Source organism: Glycine soja, chromosome 10, assembly GCF_004193775.1.
Source record: "Glycine soja cultivar W05 chromosome 10, ASM419377v2, whole genome shotgun sequence".
NCBI lineage: Eukaryota > Viridiplantae > Streptophyta > Magnoliopsida > Fabales > Fabaceae > Glycine > Glycine soja.
Genome location: NC_041011.1, coordinates 42,861,125 through 42,888,660, shown reverse-complemented (window position 1 = coordinate 42,888,660; position 27,536 = coordinate 42,861,125). Strand labels below are relative to the sequence as shown.

At 31.8% G+C, this 27,536-nt stretch overlaps 2 protein-coding genes across 7 annotated transcripts; both read right to left on the bottom strand.

The window, feature by feature from the left end:
- Positions 1 to 421: 421 nt before the first annotated feature.
- Positions 422 to 14,214, bottom strand: LOC114370530 (putative ion channel POLLUX-like 2). 6 transcript variants are annotated; one of them, XM_028327909.1, is made up of 25 exons: positions 14,055 to 14,214; positions 13,200 to 13,321; positions 12,950 to 13,026; positions 11,504 to 11,625; positions 10,638 to 10,924; positions 9,638 to 9,709; positions 9,395 to 9,470; positions 9,186 to 9,284; positions 8,956 to 9,110; positions 8,761 to 8,865; positions 7,924 to 8,010; positions 6,351 to 6,435; positions 6,110 to 6,257; positions 5,142 to 5,218; positions 4,973 to 5,053; positions 3,604 to 3,789; positions 3,392 to 3,505; positions 2,177 to 2,272; positions 1,962 to 2,085; positions 1,821 to 1,897; positions 1,634 to 1,681; positions 1,482 to 1,551; positions 1,312 to 1,385; positions 800 to 910; positions 422 to 722 (listed from the first exon to the last, which is right to left on the bottom strand). In XM_028327909.1, exons 1-25 carry the CDS (start codon positions 14,127 to 14,129, stop codon positions 621 to 623), a joined length of 2,670 nt encoding a protein of 889 aa, XP_028183710.1. In that variant the 5' UTR covers positions 14,130 to 14,214; the 3' UTR covers positions 422 to 620. The 6 variants fall into 6 exon arrangements, with proteins under 6 accessions (XP_028183710.1, XP_028183708.1, XP_028183709.1 ...); XM_028327907.1 differs by lacking the exon at positions 14,055 to 14,214 and adding an exon at positions 13,727 to 14,039; XM_028327908.1 differs by lacking the exon at positions 14,055 to 14,214 and adding an exon at positions 13,772 to 14,038.
- Positions 14,215 to 22,061: 7,847 nt separating this feature from the next.
- Positions 22,062 to 23,883, bottom strand: LOC114369769 (CBL-interacting serine/threonine-protein kinase 4-like). Its single transcript, XM_028327021.1, has one exon. The coding sequence runs from the start codon at positions 23,719 to 23,721 to the stop codon at positions 22,408 to 22,410; it is 1,314 nt and encodes a 437-aa protein (XP_028182822.1). The 5' UTR covers positions 23,722 to 23,883; the 3' UTR covers positions 22,062 to 22,407.
- Positions 23,884 to 27,536: the final 3,653 nt, after the last annotated feature.

Below are 27,536 nucleotides of genomic sequence, written 5' to 3'. Positions count from 1 at the left end.
AAGTGAAATTTATAAACTTAAATAACCAAACAGAAATAAAGGGACCACAATTTTATTTAAGCCAAAATTTAAAACGTATGCAACTTTGCTAACTATGAAAGCTATATACATTTGTTCCATTTTCTGCACTGCCAAAAGTTAAACATTGATCTATTAAGAGTGAATTAATTTCCTAGATTTTGATTCCCCAATGAATCAGTTAGAGATTACATATATAAAATATAAAGTTATTAATCAAAATGTAAAAAACAATGAGTGGCTATCAGGAAGAGTAACAAACTAACAATTTGACCAGCAAGACTTAACATAGTTGGTAGACAAGTAGATTCCTAGAGCATGTCGACTAAAATTCAAATCCAAGTCGTATGTATGAAAAAGTTTTATGGGAAAGGCAATATCTCTCCATGTTGAAAGAGATTAATTTTTGGTTGCCTACTGAAGAATATCCTTAGAGAGAGAACCAGAGAGACAGAGAAACCATACACAATTTATTTCGAATGATGAAAGAGTAACACAATGATATTGAATCATCCTAATCATCAATCATCAAAATCAATGGCCCCAAATTTTTGGGGTTAGAATTTTCCAAAAAAATTCTTGACAAGATTAAAGCTTCAGCATTACAAAACAACGGGTTGCTCTCCTTCCAGCTCAGATATGACTATCAAGGAGTCAGTCATTTCAAGAGAGAGTGGCTCAGACTTGGCAACAGGGTTGATTACCTGCAAATAGAAAAGGTTTGTCAGTAGCATGTTCAAATGAAGTACTGAAAAATAAATTTGGACTGCTGTTTGCATACATTCTTCTTGTTCTTCACATATCCTATAGCTACTTCTCTCCGTAAATATGCTCTCTCAGAAAGCTCAGAAAATGATGGATTCTCTCCTTCTTTCATGTATAGGCCAATATCCTGCAATAAGAAAACAGGAGAGTAAACTGCACTGCTACAACAGCAACCATGCAGACAATAAATAAAAGGGTCCTCACTCCTCAGCATTGTTCGTTTGTTTTGGAGCAGGTTGACATTCATGTTCTAATTTAAGGGCCGTATACTTTTATGAAAAAAAAAAACATGTTTGTAACATAGGTTGATGTTGTAAGCAAGTCGTGCCAAATCAATTTGTCATCTATTCATTTCCTAAGGTACATTTTTTTCAAAAGGAATGTAGGGTAATAAAGGAAGGAATTCATCCATGAAAGAAAATGGTATGGTAGGAAAATTCATGACACCAAGGTATCACACATATCACCTTTCTTGGGATGAATGTTTACTGAAAAATGTATCAAAACATGAAAGTCCAAAGATATTACCTTAATATATATTTCATCTCCCTCTGCATCTAGTAAGTCTTTCCAAACTTCATTCAGTTCACTGTTCTCGGCCACTGATTTTTCAAGTTTGAAAAATAAAGTTAACCTTGATAAATAAAATAGACCACAACTATAAAAACTCAACCCAGAAGAGAATAAAAATTAATGACCTTGAGCTGTTACGAGGCTCATTATTTCCTCTGCTGCAATGGAGGTCACTGATGGCCTGATTCTACTAATCTGCAGCATTTTATATAATATCGTCATCAAAAGATACCACAATATAAAATTTGAAAGGTTAAAAAAAATTCAAGAGAATTACTTGTTTCCCCAATTTTGAATCAACAATTTCTGCAACTAGATTTTGCACCTACAAAACATCCAATTTAATCCAACTATGCTTTACCTCTCTCTGTTTCATAAGAATAACTAATATTTCAAAATGAACAATTCCTATCAGCATAAAAAATATGCAAGGCAGAAAGAGAGAGAGAAGGTAAAAATATCACCTTAACTCCGAGTTTGTTGCAGATATTTTCAGCAAGGAGGAGAGCATAAGCAGACAGCCTGTCTGCCTTAGATGGATCTGAAAAAAGAATAGTCAATCATCATAGGCCATTTCCAGTCACAAATTTTTTATGCATAATTACCTCCAAGAAGCCAGTCTCTGTCAGATATGACAGCAATTGACATAGGAACATCCTCATTCTTCAAAGAATTCTGAATATGCAAAATGGTTTCCTTTAAGGTGTCATAGTCCATGGGATTTCCAATCTGCCAAAATTGAAAGAAGTGAAAGATGATACCGGAAGCAGGACCACACTAAAAGAAATTTGATACATTAATTGACTGCATGAGACAATACCCGATGTGAAACTCGGACATTCCTGAGTTTGTTATGACCATGGATGTTGCTTGCCTTATTGATCCTGTCATCTAATGGTGTGTCTGATAACACTTCCTGCATATTATTTATGGCCAGAAATGGTAAATATTGAACTTCCAAAAGTGAATGCATATATAATGCAGAAAGAAGGGGGGGAAATGTCGTATGATAAACCCTAAAAAATTTCCAAGGTTATGAATTTGATGGTAGTTCAAAATTAAGATGAATCCACATCAGCAGCAGAAGTATTTAGTTTGGAGGGGTAATGCATTTTAGATTGACACAAATATTTAGATTAACACAAATATAGAAAACAGTAAACCAGCTTAATTCCTTCAAAGTGCAATTCCACTAGATTGACAACATCAATGTGCATTATAGACACTGGCAGCATTTGGCAGACATGTTAACTTGAGATTGGAACATGATAGGTGGATTCTATTATATGCTCGATACATTTTGAAAAGGACATGAACAGGACAAAAGGTTAGAAAATAGTACATTTGCAACCAAAGAAAGGGTGTAACCAAAGAGAAATGTAGTTGCACAGTCAAGTGCAAAAGCAAAGATCCGAGCTATGGCTCACGATATCTGTAAAGTATGATGGATGAAGATTATACTTGATGACCTCATGATAAAATATAAGGACCTATGAAGTATTTTTGTGATAATAATTCTGCTATTAGTATTGCACACAACCCGATGCAACATTATAAAACTAAGGACATAGAAAGAAATAGGCACCTTATGAAGGAGAAGATAGACAATGATGTTATAGCTATAGCCTACATCCCTTCGAGACTCCTAATGGTAGATGTATTCACTAAGAAACTCCTATTAGGATAGATTTTATGTCTTGTATTTTCCGTCTTCCCTTTAATAGATTTAGCCTATTCATTGTTTCCGTCTTTCCTTTAATAAGTTCAGCCTATAAATATGGATTAATGCTTGTATTGGAAATATGAAAAAATAATATTAAGTTTGCTTCTCCAAGTTAGAGAAGTTCATATATATAGAACCTAACAACATTTCCAGGAAATCAAGGAAAAATACTACGTCTTTTATTATTATTATTTTGAAAAAGATTTTTATTATTATTGGGGGGGAGAGGGGGAGGCATAAGGGGAAGAATACTTAAGTTTTTTTGCCATCTAGGATTGATCAACAAAGATTCTAAGATATATAAGGACATACCAAAACACTTCCAGGACCAAGATAGTTATCATACTCTTGAATCATTTCTACAGCCTCAGGGCGCCATCCAAGTAAAAGAATGCATTCTTTCGGTCCAAGATTCCCATCTGATGCCTAAACGATGATAACCAATAAAGGTTAACATGTCAAGTAGTATATATGGTATCATGCTCATTCAAAACATGTATACAACATAGAACCGGAAGCCATACCTTGGAACCTGATCTATTAGGCCGTTTTACAATATTAGCAAGCCTTACTTTACTCAATTCAATGGCATGTTCCACATCCTTTTCAAGTATTTCCTCATTATGAATTTCATACATTCCTTCTTTCCCATCTAGGATTACTTCTGGCTTTTTAGTATTTGTATCCCGAAGGGATCCAATAAACAATACCTAACAAGGAAAGCTAATCAGAACATATGCTAGTCAGCTTTGAAAATTGACTAATTTAAACTAAAATTTAACCAACAGGCCATTGTACTGTTGGTGAACTGGATCCAATAAACAATACCTAGAAGGACTTAATCAAAATGATTTGAGACAAGCAGTACAACATTATAAAAAATGAAACCAGGGAAAACAAATGAAAAACTAAACTAGGTAGACAAACAATAAAATTAAGCCTAATATATTAATGGGAAAACATCGTAACACAGAACAAGAGTTAACCATTTTATTGATTACCATTTTGCTTGCAGAGCAGTACATATACAAAACTTGTACTGGATATTTAAGCGGATACAAGAGTTAACCATCTTATTGATTACCCATTTGTAATAAACATGCCAACCTAGGTGAATCTCTAGTTTTTGTTTTTTTGACATCAAGGTGAATCTCTAGTTGAGAAGGCCAAAGTTTGGCAATGGGAAAACTGCCTTTAGGGAAATTGTCAAAAAAGTAGCGCAATTTTTACTTTCATACCAAGGAATCAAGAACATAAAATGTACTATGCCCTAAATTAATCCAATTTCATTCTTCTGACGCCAACTCTCTTTTTCCAGTTTACCAACTGTTTGATCATTGATTCTGTTCTGATTGCAATTTATACGCACAATGGTGAGATAAAAAGATCTGCAACAATGACCCATGCCCTTTGTTGAAATTATGGAGTTTTAAGTAAAGAGAAAGCAAAAGGAGAGAATAGAGGCTAAATATTATGAGATTGACATTGACTTGATGTGATGTGATGTATTACAATGCGATGATAAGATCATAAAACCTAAAGCACTAACCCCTATTTATACTAATCATAAGCCTAACTAAAAAGGAAGCAAATCACGAGATAAGGAAATATGGTAACAAATCCTAAGATCATAAGAGATAGGGAAATAATCCTAAAGAATAATCTAATAACATATGTAAATTTTTCAAAAAAAATTAGAAAAAGTAAGTTGCTTTAGTGCTTTCTTGTAAGTGAAAATTAGTAGTTTCAGAAAAAGTTGTATCACAGAATCACTTTTTAAGCTTTAACAGATGGGCCCTTAACCATGAGCTCATAAATTCCATGACAAAAAGGTAGACAGGACAGATATCATATAAATGTGAATTAGACAAAGGTATGTATTAGTCTGCATACTTTGTCGGTTTGCTGCAGAATTTCACCATCGTTTGGGTGGAAGTATATTTTCCCACTCCGGTAAAGACCACATACAACAGCCTGAAATAATATCAAAGTAGAAAGCATTAATGAAAAGTCTATAAATGAAAATTTGAGTCAAGAAATTACATTTGAAGAAAGTAATTACTTCTGGAAATCTATGTCTTATTTGTCTATATGTCAGTCCTTCTAGATTAGGCAAGCTGCAAAGATTGAATACATTTTCTGCAAATGATAACTAAAAATTAGAATTCAAGAATAAATGCATGTACATCAACTAAAAAGTTATCACGAAAGGTTTAACCAGTTTACAAATTTAAGGCAAGATTTTACCTCAGCCTACTTTAGTGTAACACCAACTAAACTAGGAATGGAAGCCAATACCAAATTAAAGGATAGAACAATAAAAAGTCTAAAATAAAATACACTTTATGTTCATCTTAGAATTTGATATTTAAGTCTAATTCAATCTCACAAAACCAGCCCATAAAGTAAGGATTGATCAAGCTTTATAAGCTCTATTTATGTCATATCTCTAGGCGATGTGGGACTAAATACACCCCCTTGACACTGCAATTAAGGTAACCCAAAGAATCCACAATTAACACGACTTTCCAACACACCCCCTCACTCCCAAAGCTATGGGATACAAATCTAGAATAGGCTTTGATACCATCTTAGAATTTGGCTTTAGAGCCTAATTGAACCCCACAATTCCGGCTTCTAAGGCGAGGATTGCTCAAACTTTATAAGCAATCATATCTCTAGGCCTTGAAGGACTAAACACAACCCTTCAAGGATGCAATTAAAGCAATCCCCAAAGAGGCAGCAATTAAGACATAGTAGGAGTAACATCAATTAAGGCAACTTTCTGACAGTTTATTTACATTGATAACAACTAATTGAAAAAAATAGAAACCTGCTAAATGAATAATTTGGTGGTTGCTAGGTTCAACTCACAAATTATAAAAAAAATGAATTTATCTGAAATATATTCTGAATTATTTTTCTAGAAAATAAAACAAATATAAAATACCATTATTGAATATTTAAGAAATATGAAGTAATCCATACAAACATGGCATATATGAAATGTAGAGAGCATAAATGCAGTACTTCGATAATTTAGCAAGTGCCTGTAGATCTTTATAAGTCCCTTCTGCCGAGAGCATTGAACAAATAGTTTGGATGCCACATTTTCTACTGGCTCTACTTTCAATGCTGAGATTGACTTCAACAACTCACATGTCTTGGAACTTGAAACCTATATCCATTAATTAATAAAATTTCAAATAAAGTTTCTCTGCTTTTGATTTTTATTTTTAGTTACACATAAAGCTGCTCATAAGTAACAAACCTCAACAATGGTGGGGACAGAATCCATGTTTGGAATTGGTTGAAGGGCTAAAACAGAAAGAAATGCATCTGTGTCAACTTCATACCTAGCATACAAACAATCTGAAATCCTTTAACTTCATTTAAGTGGAATTCAGCACATGACAAAAGTCAAATTAAGTAAAACCTAGTTACTCTACTAAAACAACTGAAGCTATATATGTGAACAATTGAACATTGTAATTGGTCTACATGGGATATAGGAAAGTCAGAGAAAAAGCTTTTCAACTACAACAAATGTTCCCCGGTTTATTCATATGGAGAAAATGTGTGCATTAGAAAGAGGAAGAAGATTGCCATATATAAGGTGAAGTAACTTCATAATTAATTTGGATCCATGTTTGTATTCATACTGATAAATTAAGTGTAGTACAAGTGTCTTACAATTACTACAAGTCTGGGTAAATAAGTACACCACACTTTTAATATAATTATCTAATGAAAAGGATTATACCAACTGTTCAATCTGCAATATTTTCTCATTCATTAAAGTCCCTAGATCCATTGACAAACTCCTCACAAAATTTTTATCTTTAGCTGAAGTTAAAAAACAAATACCCATGATTATGTCACATTTTTAAAATGGTTAGATGAACATAGTTTGTGAGATACCAACAGAACCAAGTGTGAAGTTTACAGCAGATAATGAGACAGAATTTAATGACCCAAAGATATACTGGAGGTTTGAGGAAAAGTTGAGTAATTTGACAGTTATCTGGTCAGACATTATTTTTCCAGCGAGTTTTATAAGCCATTTTATGTCTTCACCATACACCACCTGCTCAGAAGCTCTAACTCACAAATAATATATCCTATGCACAAAAACATTCAGTGCTGGATATTGTGCTTTTGTTCTGGATAAAGCCAGAGCTTCATGGTATAGTGCTGAAGCTGGGTATTGTAGCTGCAAGCTATAGTGTTGAAGCTGAGTATCATACTATGGCATAAACAACTTTTGAGCTGATGTGGATTCAACACTTGCTTCCAAACACCTTACCAGTGTGATTATGAAGCGATAATCAGTCTGACACTCATATCTAGCAATCAAGCAACTGAAAATTTTGTTTACAAAGGCTTTCTCTATAGTCATTACTAGTTTAGTTGTAACAAGCTGAACTTGATCAACATTTATGATTTGGCTTGAGAAAAAGTGTTAGAATGAGTCCCTGTTGCATTGGGACATGGGATGGACATACACTAACATACACTTGTGACCCTAGTTTTATGCATAAAATAAATACATACACATGGAGCTTAATCATTCAAATGTCTCTCTCAGACGTCTCTCTCTCCCTCAGCTTTGTCGACCTTCCTAAAATCCCTATAATAACTTTAGCAGACACTAAAATAATGAAAGCTCTAACCAGTAACCACTATGCCTAAGATAATTTATGGTAAAATTACAAAACATCATTATATGCTCTCGTGCTCTTCAATAGTAAATTCATGGAAACAACTCTAGTGATTTCAATTTAAACTGCATTATCAAGACTATAACCACCTGACAATAACAAGCTAAGTTGATCAACTCTTACCGATCTCCTTTTGTTGGCAGTATAATTATTGCACGTGCCCTGTTAGCTGCTGCTCTTTCAAATGATTTGGTCATATTAAGGCTGCAACTGTAAAGCCAAAAATTTCAAGATGATAAACCAACTCAACATATGACAGCAATTCATTACATTTGCTTTTACATACTACAGAAATAAACACTCACAATTTTAACGTAGTTCTGTGGCCACATATGAACTAAGTAGAGAGTTTTTCTAAATGCTGGATTTGTTTAATGCAGTTCTTAGGATGCTTCATTATCTTTACTGTTGTGATGAGATATATCATAATGTTAATAGCTTCTTTTTTTGGTTCTCTGACTATAGGAATTTCTCAATCAGATATCAGTGGAAATGCACTGCATAGCTTTATTGTGTCAATGACCTTAATTTCTCTAATTAAAAATTGAAGCTTAAGGAACTAAATTGCTCTCATAAGCAAACAAGAGGAACTTACAGTGAAATTAAACACAAAAAATTATATTAAGTCAACCATAAACAGGGAAACAACAGACACACATACAGCAAGATGTTACCTCCATAAAATGAAAGAGGATAATGTTTTTGCATTTTATCCGTATTTAGCAATATATATTTCCAGGCAGTAAAGCTATAAAAAAAGAAATCCTTCATTCGTAGTATAATTTGCGAATGTGATCTCTTCACACACTGTCCCACTCTATTTTACATTCTCTAAAAAGAACTTTCACCAGAATCAATCAAGTAGTACAGAAAAGTCTCTGGCTTAAAAAAAGAAACAATTTGTAATTCTACAAAAAGGTGCTTCCATGATTAAAATAGGAAATTACCCAGCATTGATACCTCTTTGTAAGGACATCAATATGATTTAAATCTTTTGCAATATTGTCTGCTACTCTATCAATCTGTTTTCTTGGAAGATCAGACATAAGAAGGATTCTCTGCCTCCTGCATAGAGATGAAAAAGCATATTGCAGAAGCCAGAAATTAGAACACAAGATAAGGGTAATGGGAAACTACCTTGTCTGAACCATTTACCTAGCTGTAGCTGTGCCTAAGAGAACAGCAAATTCCTGATACTTATTTAACTGCTTTAATATGAAGGGAAGATGACTATTCATCCCACAGATAATGATATGATCAGTCTCCAGAACTTGCTCTTGGGTTCCGTCCCTGAGCTTTTGCATATTACTCTGTTGTGAAGACTAAAAATTAATGGCATGCACAGAAAAGATTGCTTAATGAATGCTTAATACTTCAGATTTTACCCTAAATTGTTCGGTCATCGTACTTAGAAGTCGAGTGTAAAACAATATACCCCATATTGCAAGAAGAAAACCAATAAAACGCTCAACACGTGTTGTTTGCTGTGGAGGAACAAAAAGTATGTTATTTGGTTACACAACAATGCTTACAAACAATGTGAAAGAGGTGAATAAAAAACTGGATTACAAAGTCCACAACAAAATCAACATACTTTTAAATGAGTAGACGATGAACAAAGACATGCCCAGGCTTCCCAGAGACAATCTTCCAGAGAATTTTTGTTACCCCTGGATAATTTAATATTGAACCAGATTAACAAACATATATAAGCACAACAACAGTGACCTCAAGTACCAAATTTTTAAGCCGCCGGGATCTAACTCAGTCGGTAGCAAAGGAAAGCAATAAAAATGAACTCAGAACACTCTTAAAACAGTGACTTATCCATGATTACCTGAACTTAAAGAACAGGAGACCACCAACGACAACAAATGAGAAGCACACTAAAAGGAGCACCGCAAGGAACCTGAAAGAGTCTATATGATTGTTTCAGACAACAAGCATGTATATATCATTAGTTTTTTTTAATAACAGGAAATAGTTTGTAACATAAACTAGACCCACTGGCTCCATTCATAGAATAAAGCCACTCAATTTACATATTTTTTACTAAGTGTTCAGAAAAATTCTCAGTTAGCCTTCTTGGCCTCAAAAAAGTAAGCTCCTTAGTCCTTTGGAATTGCTGCAATGGAGTAATGCAAGTGTTCTAGAAGCATAGCACCCAAAGAAGCAATGCAAACTTTCCTACCCATAGCTAATTTTTAAAAACTATTGTTCCATAAACATTTTGTGTTCCTCTCTATCTCCAACCATATGCACTAAATCTCCATAAAAGAGTCATGTTTCCAGAGAATAGTCCAGTTTTTTCCCCTGAAAGCTCACAACAGTTTTTCCAAAAGCTGCTAGCAAACTCAACTCTTATAATATAAACCAAACCATCTATTTCAAATCCACCAAGATAACAAATAATGCAAGAATAGATGACCATAAATCCAAAAAGCTGCCAATTTTTCACAAAGAAAGATGGTTTCTGTTTACAGTAAATTCATGAACATTATACACCAAAACTAATGATAAAATGGCAGACTTTTTTGAAGTTATCTTCATGACAAATAAACCATTTTAGCTTGACAATACACTAAAAGTGCACACTAACGCAAATCATTTGCAAGATGACGTATATAGCATATTATTTGCCTTATAGCTATGTTATAACATACTAAGGCTGCAAAACTGATACTAAATATAATCATCTGATACCAAGAAAAACACATCAAAAGGATATAAGTAATGCTACTTAAAAGGCTTTCGTCAAGTGAGGTGCTTAAAGTTTATTAAACAACCAGTGGATAGAAAAGTTCTCAGCCAAATAAATGATGAAGTGATTAACTTACATGGCAACATTTCTATCAAGCTGCATGTTAAATAAGTATAACAACCGTGCTAAGCTCCATCTAATATCATGAATAGAAGGCAAGGACACATCTAAATTAAGAGGCTTAGGTTTATTCAAGGCGTTAGAAACACAAGCAAAAGGCAAGCTTGTTGCACTACAAATCTGAAACACATGTGGAAGTACTGCTTGGCCAACATTTATCATCAGATCATACAACTGCTTATGGGTCATTCTCAGTATGATGTACAATGACATAAATTGTATCATGCTTCTAGCCTGTGGATCCTGCAGAACATAGTGTTTTGAGAGATTTAGCTACCACTAAGTACTGCAAAGTCTAGCAAGCCAAATCCTAATAATACATCAATTTATCAGCACACAATGCCATTCAAATTATAGTTGGTATTTTCCCATTGGAAATACTGGGCCTGTTATGTGATGACATTGGTAATTGCAACACCATTTTCAAAAATCCTTACTTGCACAAAAGAAACAGAGGATCATGGAATATCTTTAACAAGCAATCCTACAAGGAGTTTCTTTTAGCCAGTATGGCTATCATTCATTTTACTTACTCCATTATCAGGCATTATTGACGGGAAGAATGTAAAGGATTTTTGGTGTTAAAAAAAACATAGTTGTTCTCATGCACCACATGCTTCAAAATAAGGAATTAGGGGGGAAATGCAGCAATACTATCACTTCAACACTAAAATAATATTAATCATCAAATTCAATTTTGAATTGCAAAAAGTATAAATACCAGCACAATGGAAGGAACAATGTGCACTTAGTTAAAAGAAAATAACACAATTAATATAACAAATGTATATCATTCTCCTAGTTTTATCATGCATTTCTCACCTGGGTACTATTATTATTTTTCTTCATCCAAACAAACTTGGTGCCCAAATTTTCCGGGACATGTTTGTAAGTGGTGGAATTTGACTTAACCTCTGACCTGAGAGAATCAACTTCCCATCTCCCTACAGGGATTTCATCAATTCACCTTTTAGTTTTAGGTAAGAACAGCCATCAAAAAATTAATTCATAGAATTTACTTCAAATCAAACAAAAAAGAGAATATATCACGGGAAACGGTAAGGTAGACAACAAATAAGCAAATATTTAAGAGCTGAAACAGCAGAATTAAGTTCTTCTAAAAGAAAAGAAGGATTAAAGAATAATCAAAGTTGATTACAGATCGAAAGCCTCCAATAGGAAAGTATAGAAGCTCATGCAGATAAACATTCCAGAAAAAACAATTTGAACCAAAAAAAGGAGACAGATAACAATTTATAACCGTCTTGCAAAAGACAAATCCACTCAGGAAGTTACTAAAACACACACACTCCAAAAATAAATAAAACCCAAGATATGCTGGAAATGAAGTTTTAGGATTTTGACAGTGTGAATCACTAATCTTTTCAGACTTGCTTAAGTTTCTTGGTGTGTTATATGAATATATCATGAGCCCATTCCAAAAGTAAGTGGAAAGGAGACTCAAGATGTGTAGTAGAAAGAGAAACAAATGTGCCGCTTGTCATAAACAGGCAAACAACTGCAGCAAATTAAAGCTTAAAGAACAACATAGTTGAGGACTCAATTGAAACCTTTGATAAAATAGAAATAAGAAATGAAAGTACAAGATCTAACAGATGCAAACAATTTAAGACTTGTGAACGTAGTTGGATCACTTATTTTATAATTTCATAGGCATGAGAAAAGGGAAGAGTACAACACATCAGAACCGGTCACAGAACAAGAGAAGACCACGAGAAGAAAATAATATGTAGTGGCCAATTAGAGAGCTAAATGATTAAAGAAAAATCTCATTGCTCAATTATAAGAAATACTGATGGATTGGGGACACAAAAGAAATGTCAAAACAGTAATCAAATTTGGAAATGGGTAGATCAGTAACATAAGAGCAGTGAACAACAAACCAAGTCATTAAAACTCCAAAATCATAGATAAACTCCAAGCTTACAAGCTTGAGACAAAGCAGTAACTTGTAAAGTGGGAGAAATGATTGGGGAAAAAATTGGATTAGGCCATTTTATCTGCACAAAATTGAATAAAAAAAATTGGTTGAGTGAAGTTTGAATTATCAATTGACAATGATGTCACAAATGACATATTTAAGCAGGTACATAAATCTCTATTCAGTTTTATGATCTTACCCTACAAAAACTTGACAATGACAAGCTTAAGATCTTGCACACACTCAAAGAAAGCAGCATGATTTCAGTTGATAAAAACTGAACAGATAAAGTCAATTATTGAATTCTCTAGACTTATGGGGCTCACCTTCACCGTGCACTCTAAGACAACGCGTGCGTAATGCTGAAGATTTGATCCAGCTGAAGTGGCAGGGCATATGCCTCCTGTGAAGTATCATTAGCAATTAAACAGAGAATTTTTCATCTAAAACCTATCTAACCCACTTCAAAGGTTTTCTACCTTGAATACATGGAAATCCATCAAAGACATCATAAGTAACATAAATTGCTTCCAAATTCTATAATTCTATGTGTGTAGAGAGAATGAGAGAGAGTGCCTGGAATTGTTGGTGATTGATGAGAGATGGGTGTGGGATGGTAGTAAAATCCATGGCTGACAGCTCTGCAAGTGAAGGAGAAGCATTCTTCCTTGTTCCAGTGGGAGAGAAATCAGAATTGCCTGACAAAACAAAAAACAAAGGAAAACGTTGAACGTCGGATAAGTGGAGGGAAGAAAGAGACGCCAAGAATAAAAGTAAACAAACTCAACTCACAGAGTGAAAAAATTAACAAACAATATAACAAAATAGTAACGGTAACAGTAATATGTAAAATTTCCTTCCACCAGCAGAGTCAACACACGGCAAATGAGATTAATATCTGATTCAATAGGTTGTGACCAGAAAAGAGATAAATTAACCCAAAATGAGTAAGTGAGTGACAGATGACAGTAACTACCATCCAAGAGGAGAAAAGGAGTGTTCATTAATGTGCAGAGTGGTGAGGTAAAGTAACATAGTACCAAAACTAATACATCATTCAATTGAACGAATTGCAAAACACCCTGTCACAAAAAAACAAGAACCTGTAACCGGAAAAGTGAACAATCCCTTTCTGGCTCTGGACTTACACTACTTAATAATGGAGCTGTATGTTGATTCCATGGTGGACCATAGTTCCGTGACGATTCAATCAGAATACAATATCTTTTCATTATATATATGAATAATCTGAATACACTATACAATATCTATCTGTTTACAAATGAGAATATTCGCGGACAAATTGTTTCTAGAGAATACACTTGTAGCCTTACTTAGAACAAAAAAAAAACAACTTCCTCCTTAAATATGAAATATGAAATCACAGTATTTGGAGAAATTGATGATGTGCAGAGAGGGATTGATTAGTACTAGTTCCTCCTTAACTAGCTGTCTCGCTTGGTTGTGGTGGTCACGTTTTTGAGCTACATCCACATCAAACCCCATCTTGCAGTTGCTTATGCCACCACCAAGTGCGCATTGCAAAGTGATAACCCTTTCCTGGTCTAAATTGTGGACAAGTTTTGTTTGATTTGCTATCCATTAGTAAACTTTTTCTTTGATAAGTCAATAAATAAACTATTTAGGACTCTCAAGCACATGCTAGCTAGCAATTCTCCAAACTCTTTTCGGTGAAGCTACTAGGGACTATCTAGCAAAATCTCCAAAAGATTTATTAGGACCCGCAAATTTTCCTGGGGACCACCGATGTCACGTTCTATTTGATAATGGATATTATTTTGATTTATTTTAGGATTAATAATCATTTTTGTTTTTAAGTGTATAGAAGGCTGACAAATCATTTTTTGAAAGATGAAAATTTAAATTTTAGCCTCCTAATGTAAAAAAGTGAGATAAATTCGTTAACTTTTTGTCCATACTATTAATGAAAGAGTCTACGTGGTAAGAAGAGACGAAAATATATGATTGGCAACATAGTTGCTAAATAGATTGAACCAAACAGATCCCAACTTTTATTTCATCTAAGGATAATTTAATCTTCATCTCTCTCCTTTTTTTATGGTTATAAACATAACATTACAATAAATACTTAAAAATAAACCTAAATTACAACAAACATAATAACAAATATAATATTAATTGATAAGCATAATTCTTTTTTTAATACTTATTAATCAATATTAAAAATTTCAAAGCAACATATAAATTATACTTATTATTAATCAATATTATGTTTATTAATTAAGTCATGTAAACATTGAATATTGATAGTAAACAAGAGTATCATTTAATATAAGAGAAATATTAAGAATATATTCTTTAACATACTTTTTTTGACTAAAATTTACTATAACTTATAAAATTATCTAAATTCTATTTCTTATTTAATAAATTTCACTTTTTGTTTTACAATTTCGAAAAAAAATAATTAATAAAAAAAGGTTATCTTAAAAAACAGAGTAAATTGCTAATTTGGTCTTCATAAATTGCAATCCATCACTTATTTTAATCTGAAATTAAAGAACTTATATGACTTAAATAATAATATTAACATCTCTTAAAAAAATATTAACATACTTTTCAAGACTAAAATAACATTTAAGTTGTGAGATTTATTTGAAAGTAAAGGAACTTATTTTGAGTTTTTTATTTATTTATATAAACTAATGTAACAATGTTTTAGTAGGCAGCATGTTTTGAAAGTAAAAAATTACGTGAATAGTGAACCTCAACCCAATGTAGCTCCGCATGATTCTAATGAAACATGCTTTTTTTATAAGGAAAAAAACTTAAAACATTTGATTAATCAAACATGAGAGATACGTGAGACATTCCAATGAAACATAATATTCACCACTTACTGTAAGTAGTATACGGTACCTACCAAACAATGGAAGTTTGTGCCACTGACTGACTAGATGTTCTAACAGAACCACGCTGCCACGGATTTATATATAGGACAAAAGTTTATGTTTGTTTCATACTGTAATTACAGCTTCTGTTGCCACTTGTAATTTTCAACCTAGAGGAGATTACCAAACATAGGTAAACATGATGTTTCTTTAAAGTTTACGGTTGGGAATAAATAAATGGAAAAAAAAAGACTAAATAATGTTACATGTAAAAGAAAAATGATAAAATATAATGAGATTTACGTCCAGTGTTGGTTGTTCTACTAGATTTTATATTTACGGTAGTAAACAATTAATAATAATATGTGATAGAAAAGTCATCTTTCCATAACTAATTAATCATCTTAACAAAAAAAAGAGGATAATATGTGTATGTTTTTCTTTTAACTTAACGTTTAAATTGAATAGTTTATATAGCACGTTCGTTTATATTTCATATATAGAAACAATGCAGAAACAAAAAAGTATGTTATTTAAATTTTCCAACATTTTTTTTCTTTACTTGAAAACTTTTTTTGTATTCCCTATTTGATTTTTTTTCCCTAAACATTTTTTATCCCCACTCAAATAGTAAAAGTGCAATTTCGTTTCCAATTTATATTCTTTCATTTCGGGAATCATCACCAATGGTCCTAACAAATTTTAATAAAGGTTAAATATTACTTTTTGTCATCTATGCATTTCTTCTTTTGCGTCAGGTTCTTATTGGTCATCTCTCTCGTTTCTTATATACACCCCAAAAATGAGATTTACAATTATTATGACTACCAAATAAATATATAATATCATTGATTACATTAAAATGAATTTACACCATGATAGTTCTTTTTCCCTTTCCCGGTCCTCTTCATGAGTCCCTGGGCCATTATGTTAGTTCTAACACATTGGTTAGAATTTTGGGTTATTCTTCTTACACCCAACAAATTTCTTCTACACCCAATATGTTTTAAAAAATTATAACTTTACCCTTTTTTACTTCTTTTTCTTTGTTCCTTTCTTTTTTTCTTTTCTTCCTATAGCCTACGAATTTACAACCCATCTATTCCTGGGAATTACTTCGTGTACCAAAATTTTTGCTTCCAGCACCCCAAAAAACCCAATCGGACAGTATACACATTAAAGTTTTTAGGAGGTGCAGGAAGCATAAGAGGGAAGGAGAAAGTAAAAGCCTCTACTCTTTATTATAGCCCAGCTCGTAACCTTTGATGTACAAGCCCAATTTTGCTTGAGCTCAAATTGATATATTACTTGCGTAGCCCATGAAAAACGTAAAGTCAACCTATTTTGATAAATCTGTGTATAATAATCCAATAACTGTAATTAAGTCTGACAATTAATCCAACCAACTTAAATATAATTTTGAGACTTTCAATTGACTTGTTAAACTTATTCATAAATCAAATAAATTAACTTCGAGTTAACTGAATTTGAAGTATGTATAACTCTACTCAATTGGTTTATAAACCAGCCCAAGTTGTAAGCTTATACTCATTTGCTAGATATATTTCCTTTTCATTATAAATAACTTTTACAAGTACGTATTTAATTGTAAACTTATACTCTATACATAATATATTGAAACTTGAAAGAGAACTAGACTCGTTTAGAAAGAGGAGGGTTAAAAAAAAATCTTTAATATACTTCGAATATTATAAAAAAATAAAACCCGATTAAGATAAGGTTAGGGTTGGTTTAATTTTGAACTTAACAATTTTAATTGGGTTGGTTTAATTGGTTAGGATTTAAATTTTTTTCCACTTAATATGAATTAAGCCAACCCGATTAAGATAAGGTTAATTTGATTTAGGTCATGGAGTCACGATGAAATTTTTTTATTAAATATATTTAAAAAAATGTCTTTACTTATTATATATTGTATATAAATATTTTATTTGATATTAATTGAAGGTACAGATAATTTTTTTAATAACTAATTATTCTGCAAAATGCCATTTGTACGAAACCAAATAACACAAATCGCACAAAAACATTCAATTTCTGATGTGTAATTAAATTTTTAAAAGAAAAAAAATAAAAAAATTCCTGATTCAATCTGAAACTTCCAATAATCAAGAAGAACAATTTCACATAAAAAAATTACTTTTTACATTAGCGTGATGTAAAAAAGTCACTTTACATCGGTTGTGATTATCGTCTATATAGACAATTATTATTATTTTCGTATATTAAAATCATTCATGTTTGATAAATAATTTTGAAATCACTTAATATAATTTTACAAAATTACTTAATTTGATAAAAAAAAAAGAGTTGTAAAAAGAAGCATTTGTACTATAAAAAAGGAAAAAAGATTTACCACCAAATTTAATATATAATTTTATAAAATCACCTAATTTTGATAAATAAAAAAGTCAGAAAAAGAAGAATTTGCAATATAAAAGAAAAGAAAAAAAAATTACAAACGGGAACCGTGTGATAGGAAAAAAAAAAGTCACGTTCGTACGTTTAATAAGAAATTTGCTTCGTGCCAACAAGCATTTGCGCTAATTATTTGTTTTACTTAATAATTTATTTTTCTACATGTATCATTTTACGTATATCATTAACTTCTTTACTTAAATATAATGAAAAAATTATACAACAAATATGATCAAATTAAGATACTTAGTACAAGACCGTAAGAAAAATGGATGGAAAAGAAAAAATAAATAAATTAAGTTCTAAAAGTTTAAAATGTTTTAGTCTAAAAGTTAAAAAAAATAGTTTATTGATTGATTAGGTTGTTTCAGGTTCCTCCAAAAATAAAAGTTGGCACAAGTTGAAAGAGATAAGTATGATAATTAAATCAATTATAATTAGTTTGATTTATATATTTTTTTATAATCATTGTAATTAAGATTTTTAACTTTGTAAATCTTGAGGTATTTTTATGAATTTTAATCCCTTGGTCCGAGTTTGATTATGGAAATAATTGTTGATTCAGAACTTAATCACACTCAAAGTTTTTTATTCATCCTTAATGATATGTTTTGTAAGATATAGATATTCTCCTATAAATTTATAAATTTAACATATATTGTGAATTGAGTTACACCCTGTGATTTGATAGTTTGATTTAAATTGTCTAGCTCATGAGTTAATTGGATCCGATGAATGTGGTGGGGGGAGTGAACTTAACATCTAGTCCTCAAGAAAGGATTTGACCAAAAATAATAAGTAATAGAAAGATGAGATTAGTTAGTTGGCTAGTTGTAAATATTGTAATGGTGTTCTTGAAATCACTAACACAAACAGACACATTCTTCTTTTTATCTCTTAATCTTCTATCTTAATTTGTGCCTATCTTGAAGGAGGAATATCCTCAATTGGTTGTTTTCAGCGAGGCATTACAAGATGATCTCTTCTTTGTTCAATGTCGGCACCGAAGTAATTAAACGTGTGCCTTTCCATGAACATAGCTCGAAGCATTCAGAAACTACACCGAAACAAAAATGTGACCCCATATAGATTTTTATTGCTATCACATAGTTTATCCACATTAAAGCCCAAAAGATCTACTAAAAAAACCAACTTCTTCGAGAGTACTCCATTGTTAGGACTGATTAAAACTCTTTCACATCAATTCACTTTCACAGGTGCTCGATCTATTTCATATTTGTATAAAATTGTAATTGATTTGTTAATTGTGTAAGAATGTGGCATGCCTTATTATTATCTTTCAATTCATATCTAAATTGTGTACATGGGAAGATATCAATCATCTCCTCACAAACTTTTAGTATGCTCAACTTATGAACAAACGAATATTAATTTATAAGTTTCTTTGATTGATCACGTTTTATATTTTTTTTTCAAGAGGAATTCTTATTTCTTTGTGAGTGTTCTTGGTAAGCCATTCGAAAAGTTTTTAAATTTCTATGTCTAGTTTGATAATTTGACTAAATGTATCATTTTAATACTCTTATAAATTTGAGGAGCTTTGTACCTTTTTCTTTCCAAAACGATGAGGCCCTTAACAAGTCTATAATTATATTTTTTAATCAATTTATTTATAGATTATAAAATTATAAATTTGGGTCTTTATTTTTAAATATGATATGTTACTTATTATTTTTCTTTTTTCCCATATGCCACATGATTTCACCAATATAGCTTTTTTTTTTTAAGGAACACTAGTATATATAGGTTGTATAGCTCTCGGTTTTATATGTTTTAAAAAAATTAAACCAGTAATTATTTCCATTATTTTACATTAATATTTTATATTTATTTTTCTTTATATGTTAATATTTTAAAATTTTAAATCTCAATTTTAATTACTTCTAAAATTTTGTTTATATATTGAATTTTTAGTCTCAAAACTTAAATTTCTAATCTATTTTTTTAATTTCTATTTTCCAATAAATAGAAAATAAAACGTCACTTGTTATAAAAAAAACCTGGCTTTACAAAAAAATTGAAAATAAAAAAATAACATTTATTTAAAGTACTAGCTCTCCACTTCATCACGTGTAGTGATATCATGATACGAGTAAATTTTATACATACAAAAATGTACTTAAAACATGTTTGAAAATTCGTTACAAAATTAGTTTTGGCAAAATTATGTTTAAGACAAAAATAATTTTGTCAATGAATATAATCTTTATTTTTTATCTTGATGAATTTGTATTGAAATTCGTAAACTTGGTGGTTACACCATTCATATAGGTTATCATGAGTTTGGTAGAATATACAAATTCTGGTTTTGCTATATTCTATATAATTGATGTAGTGGGGTACATGCATCTTTCTCAACAAGTCTCCACCCCACAAAAATTAAACCGCAGTTCTTTGAGGCTGTTGTTTTATGGCATCCAGGAGAGAGATCATGATGATAATTCCTTTCAAATATTATATAATTATGAACAATAATTTGATTGATAAATAAAAAATATTAGTATATACATTCATGCCTAGCCGTTGAAAGTTGCAAGACTTGGCCTTTAGGACCTTCCCACTTTGCAGCTCCCAATAACTCTCTTAGATTCAACCGACTATATACCAAGCCACATGTCCCTTTCCTGCAAGAAGAAGCTTCTGTTATGAAATATATATTTAAATTAAAATAATATAAAAAATTTCAAATTTATAATATTTTTTTAAATTTTCATTTCCTTTCCACTGTTCAATGAATATTTTGTTTTTTAGCAAATTAAAATAATTTTTTTCTGACTTCTTGTAACGTCGTTAACTAACGCTTTCATTTTTTTTCAAATCCAAAAATGCCCTCTCCTCTGTTTCCAACAACCATACACAGAGGAGAGTGGTGGCCATAGACGTCGCCACCACTGTCCGTCAAAGCGGGAGGAGAAAACACAGAGGAGAACGGTGGCGATACCGATTAGAGGGAAGTCGGATCTCTCCGCAGATCTCTCTGCTCTTTGTCGAGATTTCACATCGCGAGAGGACCATCAATATTTGTCGCTGTTAGGCAAGAAACGATATTCAAATCTTTGATTTTACTATTTTATTGATATTGATTTGAGTTTGGATTTTTTTTCTTCGAATATTCAGATCTGGGATTAATTATTGATTTTGTTGTATATGTTTGTATAATTTTTAGTTGATTGTTTTGATTGAATTAAAAAACACTGAAATTTTCACTTAGTGCAAACAAAAAATTCTTGAGGTGCTTAACGAAGATGAGATGGGGATATTATTATTTTTCATTAATACTTCCAATAGATTTCATTTTAGTTTTTTAATATAATACTAACAATCTAATTCTACTTTCTTTCATTTATTTAATAATGTTATATTTATAAAATTGCTATTCTTATCTATTTATTTATTATTATTATTATCTGTATAAATAACCTAGAATGATACATATTTTGAGATGAAGGAAGTATGTTGTAAAAAAATTAGATTCTATAGTTAGGATCCACTCTCCTTTCTCCAATATTTAGAGAACTGTTTATTTTCTTAAAACATTAATTTTGTCTTGAATTATTATTGCATGCATGAGACTGCATGCTTGCCAGAATAACTGTACATATTCTATTAAATTTAGTTACTTAATTATTTGCTCTATGTACGGCATACCTTTTACTTTTTTATTTTTATACCTAAAATTATATTTACACCTTTAAACTTATTTTAATCCTTATATATATATGTGTGTGTTTTAACTTCTTACAATTAAAAATTGTGTATGCATATATAGGAACTAAACTGACTAATTTTTAAAAATATAAAGATTGTTAAAATGTAAAAATTGTATATAAGAATCAAGTAGTTAAATCTTATAAGAAATATCAATACTTTTTTTACTACAAAAAAATTATCAATACTTTAACAATTGTTAATTTTGTTCAAACTTCATTTTTATAATAAACATGTAAAATTCATCAACCAATAGATATTTATTGGTATATATGGAATGATTTCTTTGTGCATGCATAAGCTTTCATCATACATGTACTGACAAAATAAAGTTGACGAGTAATTTTCGTAAGTAGTAGGCACTAGGAAAGTGTGTACAGTACGTAGGACTGGGATCTAATAAAATAATCATATTAACCAATTAACAACGATAGAAACACAATTTTTTTCTATGAACTCAAAACGGAGAATTGAATACATTTAGCCACCATTCTCATGTATACATAACAACAACTTTTATTTTTCAAACCATCATATATAAATTAATACACCTATAACTAAGCTTCAACACAAAATCAAAATCAAATCACAAAACAAGCATCATCAACCTTGTTTGTTTCTTCTCATCAGGACGAGCACGATGTGAGTGTGCATGTCATGTTCTGCAATTAGTCCTTCAACATCAAACCTCATGTAGATCCTTCACTTGAGAAGAACTAACTATACCTATCATTAACTGATGATCACGATTCTTGGTTGTGCCAAGAGAGCACGAGATCTTGCAAGGCATCTTTCCAATCCCCCCAATGATGTTCCTCAAACTCCAACGCACCCTCCACCACCTTAACCGCCACAAAAAGAAGTTCATGAGGCACAATCTCAAGCACCTCAAACACCAAAGCCACCTTCCCTTTCACCAAAGCAATTGCACCGTTACTCTTCCCAACCTCAATCTTAAACCCCAATACCCCACCCACTTCCTTAACTTTCTCTTCCACCACCTCAACTCTCGCACTCGAACTAAACCTCTTCTCTCTTTTACTCCCCAAATCCGACGTCGTTTCGAACAACCTCGTCAAATCCAAACCCGAAGACATCGATATTATGTCAAACGCTGTCACTCCCGAACTTTTTTTACTCCCTTCGTAATTATAACTACTCTTCACATAACTCAGCCCCAACGCGTTTTCTTCCGCCGTTTCCGGGTTTAGTGATTTCTTAAACCACGCGTTCCCAAACAGGGACTCCAGGCTAATTCGGGTTTCCGGATTCGGGTCGAGTAATTTGTGGATAACAAAACGGGCTGGTTTTGAAATCCACTCCGGGAACTGGTAATCTCGTCGGGAAATTTTTTTGCACATCGCCGGAATGTTGGTGTCGTCGAACGGGAGGTGTCCGGCAAGGAAGACGAAGAGGATGAGGCCGCAGGACCAGGCGTCGGCCTTGGACCCGTCGTAGCCGCCGCTCCGGCGGAGTATCTCCGGCGCGGTGTACGCCGGCGTGCCGCAGGCGGTGTGGAGGAGGCCGTTCTTGAGCTGCTCCGGCAGTGCGGAGAGCCCGAAGTCGGAGACCTTGAGGTTTCCGTCGCCGTCGAGGAGGAGGTTCTGCGGCTTCAGGTCGCGGTGGGCCACGCCGTTGCGGTGGCAGAACCGCAACGCCGAAACGAGCTGCTGGAAGTAGCGGCGCGCGGTGGACTCCGGTAGCTTTCCGCGGCGGGAGATTTTGGCGAAGAGCTCGCCGCCAGCGGCGAGCTCCACGACGAGGTGGATCTTGGTCTTGGTTGCGAGCACCTCGTGGATTTTGAGGATGTTAGGGTGGTGGTGGAGGCGGCGCATGGCGTCGATCTCGCGGATTATACGTGGCTCCATGCCGGCGTCCACGGTTTTCGATTTGTCGATTATTTTCACGGCGACGGCGGAGCCGTCGACGAGGGATCTCCCCTGGTAGACCTTGGCGAAGCTTCCGCGGCCGAGGAAGCGCGTCAGCTGGTACTTCCCGAGGATGGTGGCGGTTCGTGGTGGCGGTTGCGGCGATTTTTGCTGCAATGGCGGTTCCATGATTTAACGTGGAATAGCTGAAAGAGTGTTAAGTTATAAGCCAGAGAGTGTGTGCGCGAGAAATTGGATTTATATAGAAAATTTTGGAGTGGGTTGGATCTATCGCTGTCACCGCGAGAGAAAGACTGAGAGAGAGTGCACCGGGTTGGCTTCCACCTTAAAATTCCATTTTAAAAAAAATAGAAATGTGCAGAAAATGAAAATGAAGGAAAGAAAAATACATTTTACAATTATAAATGAGAATCTAAAGTTGGAATCAGCGTTTTAATAGTATGTTATTAGTTGGTCCTTGGTGGTTATAATTAGACTATTTACCAACTGTTACCAAAGATGACTATTGATTATAATATGTAACCATACAACACAAAGAGCGATAGTTGACTAGACTGCTTCTTCGGACATTTGAATCAAGTGGAGGACGTGATTGGATTGCATAAAAGCTGTTAAGCAAAACATAGTAATTAACTTCAAGTTGCTCACAACAACTCTTCTGAAGATGAACATATGAAGGGGGACTGGACAATGGAGTATTGGAATATGCTACATATACTATGAATGTCAAAAGTTAAATATATTTAATTCATCTAAATAAATAATTAATTATCTTTATATATAGGGGATTGTCAAGTGTGAACTTGTACAAATTGGTTTGGAAAGATTAAGGATAAGGAGATGTAGTAGGATTTTAAAAGATTCTTCTATAGTAAAAAAGTTATCTTTTATAATTTAGATTTTCAGTATATTTTTAGTGAAGTGTATAAATATTACACTCATCTAACAATATTCTTGAAACTTTTTTAGATTTTTTTTTTGTTAAAAGTTTATTTTTGTTCACAATATTTTCTTTTTTCGTTGAAGATATTTTAGACATTAATTATTACAATATTTGTTCCTCTTTTTCTCCTAATTTTACGCATTCTCTCCTCATCCAATACATGAATCTTCATCTCCAATATTACATGAGAGCCATAATTTTGAACAAATTGTTCCAATCCAAAACAGGAACGAAAACATGTTAATACAGGGACTTCATGATTATCATCAAGCGAAGTTAGTAGTTTCAACTTCAAACCAACATATATGTTTGCAAAAATTTAAATGGAATTTGTCAAACGAAATCGTTTTCTCTTCAACATCTTAAAAGAGCTTTGATAAAAAGAGAGATAGTGATAGAGAGATCATTCAATTCTTATAAAAACAGTAAACATGAACTTAAATTCGAGTACTTTTCTTTTGTGGAGCTGAAATATTTTATAAATAAAATCAATACTTTTAAATAAAAAATATTAATATAGATATAAATCGCTGTGCTGGAAAGTGGGAATAAGATGCATTCTAAAAGCAAAGCCACTAACATAAATTAGTAAACACTAAAAAATATGTAAAGACTAATTATTATATATGGTAAATAATTATTTTCGTCCACGAATAAATTCGTCATGAAAATTCGAATTTCAAAGCAATATACTAATTATCATATATGGTAATTAAATATTTATTATAATGTTATACTTGTAACTATTAAAAAATAAAATAAATAAAAATTAAATTATATTTTAAGTAAATAATTATTTTCATCTCTAAATCTATCAGGTATGTTCTTTTATTAACGCTTATGGACAAAAATTAACGAATAAATAAATTTATCATATTTTTTTATTTTTAGAGATTAAAATTAAAATTCTCATCTTTTAAAAATAAATTTATAAGTATTATATACATTTAAAAACGAAAATAATTATTTATTTTAATTTTATACAACTATACAAGTACCGACAATGTAACCCGTAAACAAAAATATCATGTAATGCGCGATCTTTTTCAAGAAAGAATTATTAAGGCAAAGCTATTGGTACCATTCACTGAGTCTTGCACACTACAGGAATTGGATCTTTTTCGCGTTTTGCTGATTATCTTTTTCTGAAGTTGGGTAGAATCTGGAAACAGAATATGCAAAGGCATATATTAGTTAATTAACTGGCAATCATTAATATTTTACTTCTCTTTCTCTCAACGCACTATCCAATCACACCTGCTTGCTGTAAATTGAAGAAGCAGTCATTGAAGACCACCTAGCCAATTTTGGCTTCACTTTAATTTCCAACAACATTCACGGATTCCAAATGACCAACGGTGTGTGAGCCTTCTCTTATGTCGTCTTATTTTTTCATACCAATCGTTTCCATATTTTTTATCTACAAAACTAACCATATATGTTTTTTATCATAATTTTTTTTTCGGATGATATTATTGATACAAAATTGTTTTTACCATAAGTATTAATTAATCTTTATCAAGAATCATGAATACCTAAAATACCTAAAATAAATATTTTTCTTAATATAATTTATTTCATATCTAAAAACTAATCAAAATTTAAACTCTAAATTACTTGATTAAGAAGTATAAGTTATTACTATTTGTACCAAATAATATTAATTTTTTTTTCATATAATGAGTGATATAAGTGCCCCCTAACTAAAAATGACATTAAACAATTTCATTCTAGGTGGTTCAATAAAATTACATAATATTTTATACATAAAAATATAAACAAATAAGTGTAATTTCATTGGACCACATAAAATAAGATTGTTTAACCTTATTTTTAATTGGGTTAGTAAAAAAATCCCATATAAACTATTTTACTTTTACTTTAAAAATAGTGAAATTGAAATCTTCTTTTTTTTGTTAGTATTTATTAGAAGTGTTCGTTGGATTAGAATTTTTTTAATATGTCCATTGGATTAGATGAACATGATAGATCCAATAATTATTAGAAGTCTTTATTTTATTTATGATCATAAATATTTTCAGTGAAAAGTGAATTTAAATAAATTAAAATTCATAATTTGGTAAAAAATATTTCTTTTAAATAATTATTTTATACCTAAAGTTTAAATTCAATTCTTGTATAAATCTAAAAATTATGTTTTTTCTCTCCAAAAACTAATTAGAAAAGTATTTTTTATTTCACCAAAAAAATAAGTAATAAATATTTTTACTATAAAATTACCTAAATCAAATAAAGATGGTTGGCTTTATTGGTAATTGAATTTGATGAGAAGCTTTTCGGTCTAACAAGATATTCCAAACTCTCGATGTGTCACTGGGATAGGGTTAGGGGAGGTTTATTTGTATTCCGCGATAGAATAACGACAAATATATAGTACGTAAGTACAAAGTACTAAGGCGGCTGCTTTATTTTTATTTTTTGTATTTATAAGAAAAAATCATGTGCTTATGAAGGAATTCTGATCAGATATATATTTAATACAACTAATTAACATTTATTTTATCTGTCAAAAAAACAAAATTTATTTTAAAACTATTTTAATGTTATTTCAAAATTTTAATCAGTCGTACTTATATATAAATATATGAATATTATACGCATGTGAGGAATTGTTCACGTTAGAAATAATGAGAATGACCTTAGCTAGTTGTTGCGAAGAGTATGAATAATGATCTAAATTTTTAAAAAAAAACAATAATCAAGAGAAGTCAGAGGCAAACGAGGCATAATAGCACGCGCGTACATAAAAATACAATAAATTGATGAAATGATTGAAGAAAAATTAATTGGAAGTGGTAGATCAAGGTTCTCGTGAATGGTGAGTAATGTTAGTTGAATATTACTCGAACAAATGATTTTATACCAAAGTTATCAAGCGTTGCATCATCCTTACAGGTCTATCTTTATTTACTTACGTCATATTAGTACCACTGTGAGTTAGTACATTACTATTTGGTGGAATAAAATTACATTTGCTACTTGCTAGTATAATAAAATGTTGCACGATAATAGTCGTTAT

Coding starts and splice junctions, on each gene's coding strand:
- LOC114370530 (XM_028327907.1), bottom strand. CDS start 13,855: ATGAAAAGATATTGTATTCTGATTGAATCGTCACGGAACTATGGTCCA. Junction 6,258..6,350: donor CTGTCCCCACCATTGTTGAG/GTTTGTTACTTA, acceptor TAATGGATATAG/GTTTCAAGTTCCAAGACATG. Junction 1,898..1,961: donor CAGAGACTGGCTTCTTGGAG/GTAATTATGCAT, acceptor TTCTTTTTTCAG/ATCCATCTAAGGCAGACAGG.
- LOC114369769 (XM_028327021.1), bottom strand. CDS start 23,721: ATGGAACCGCCATTGCAGCAAAAATCGCCGCAACCGCCACCACGAACC.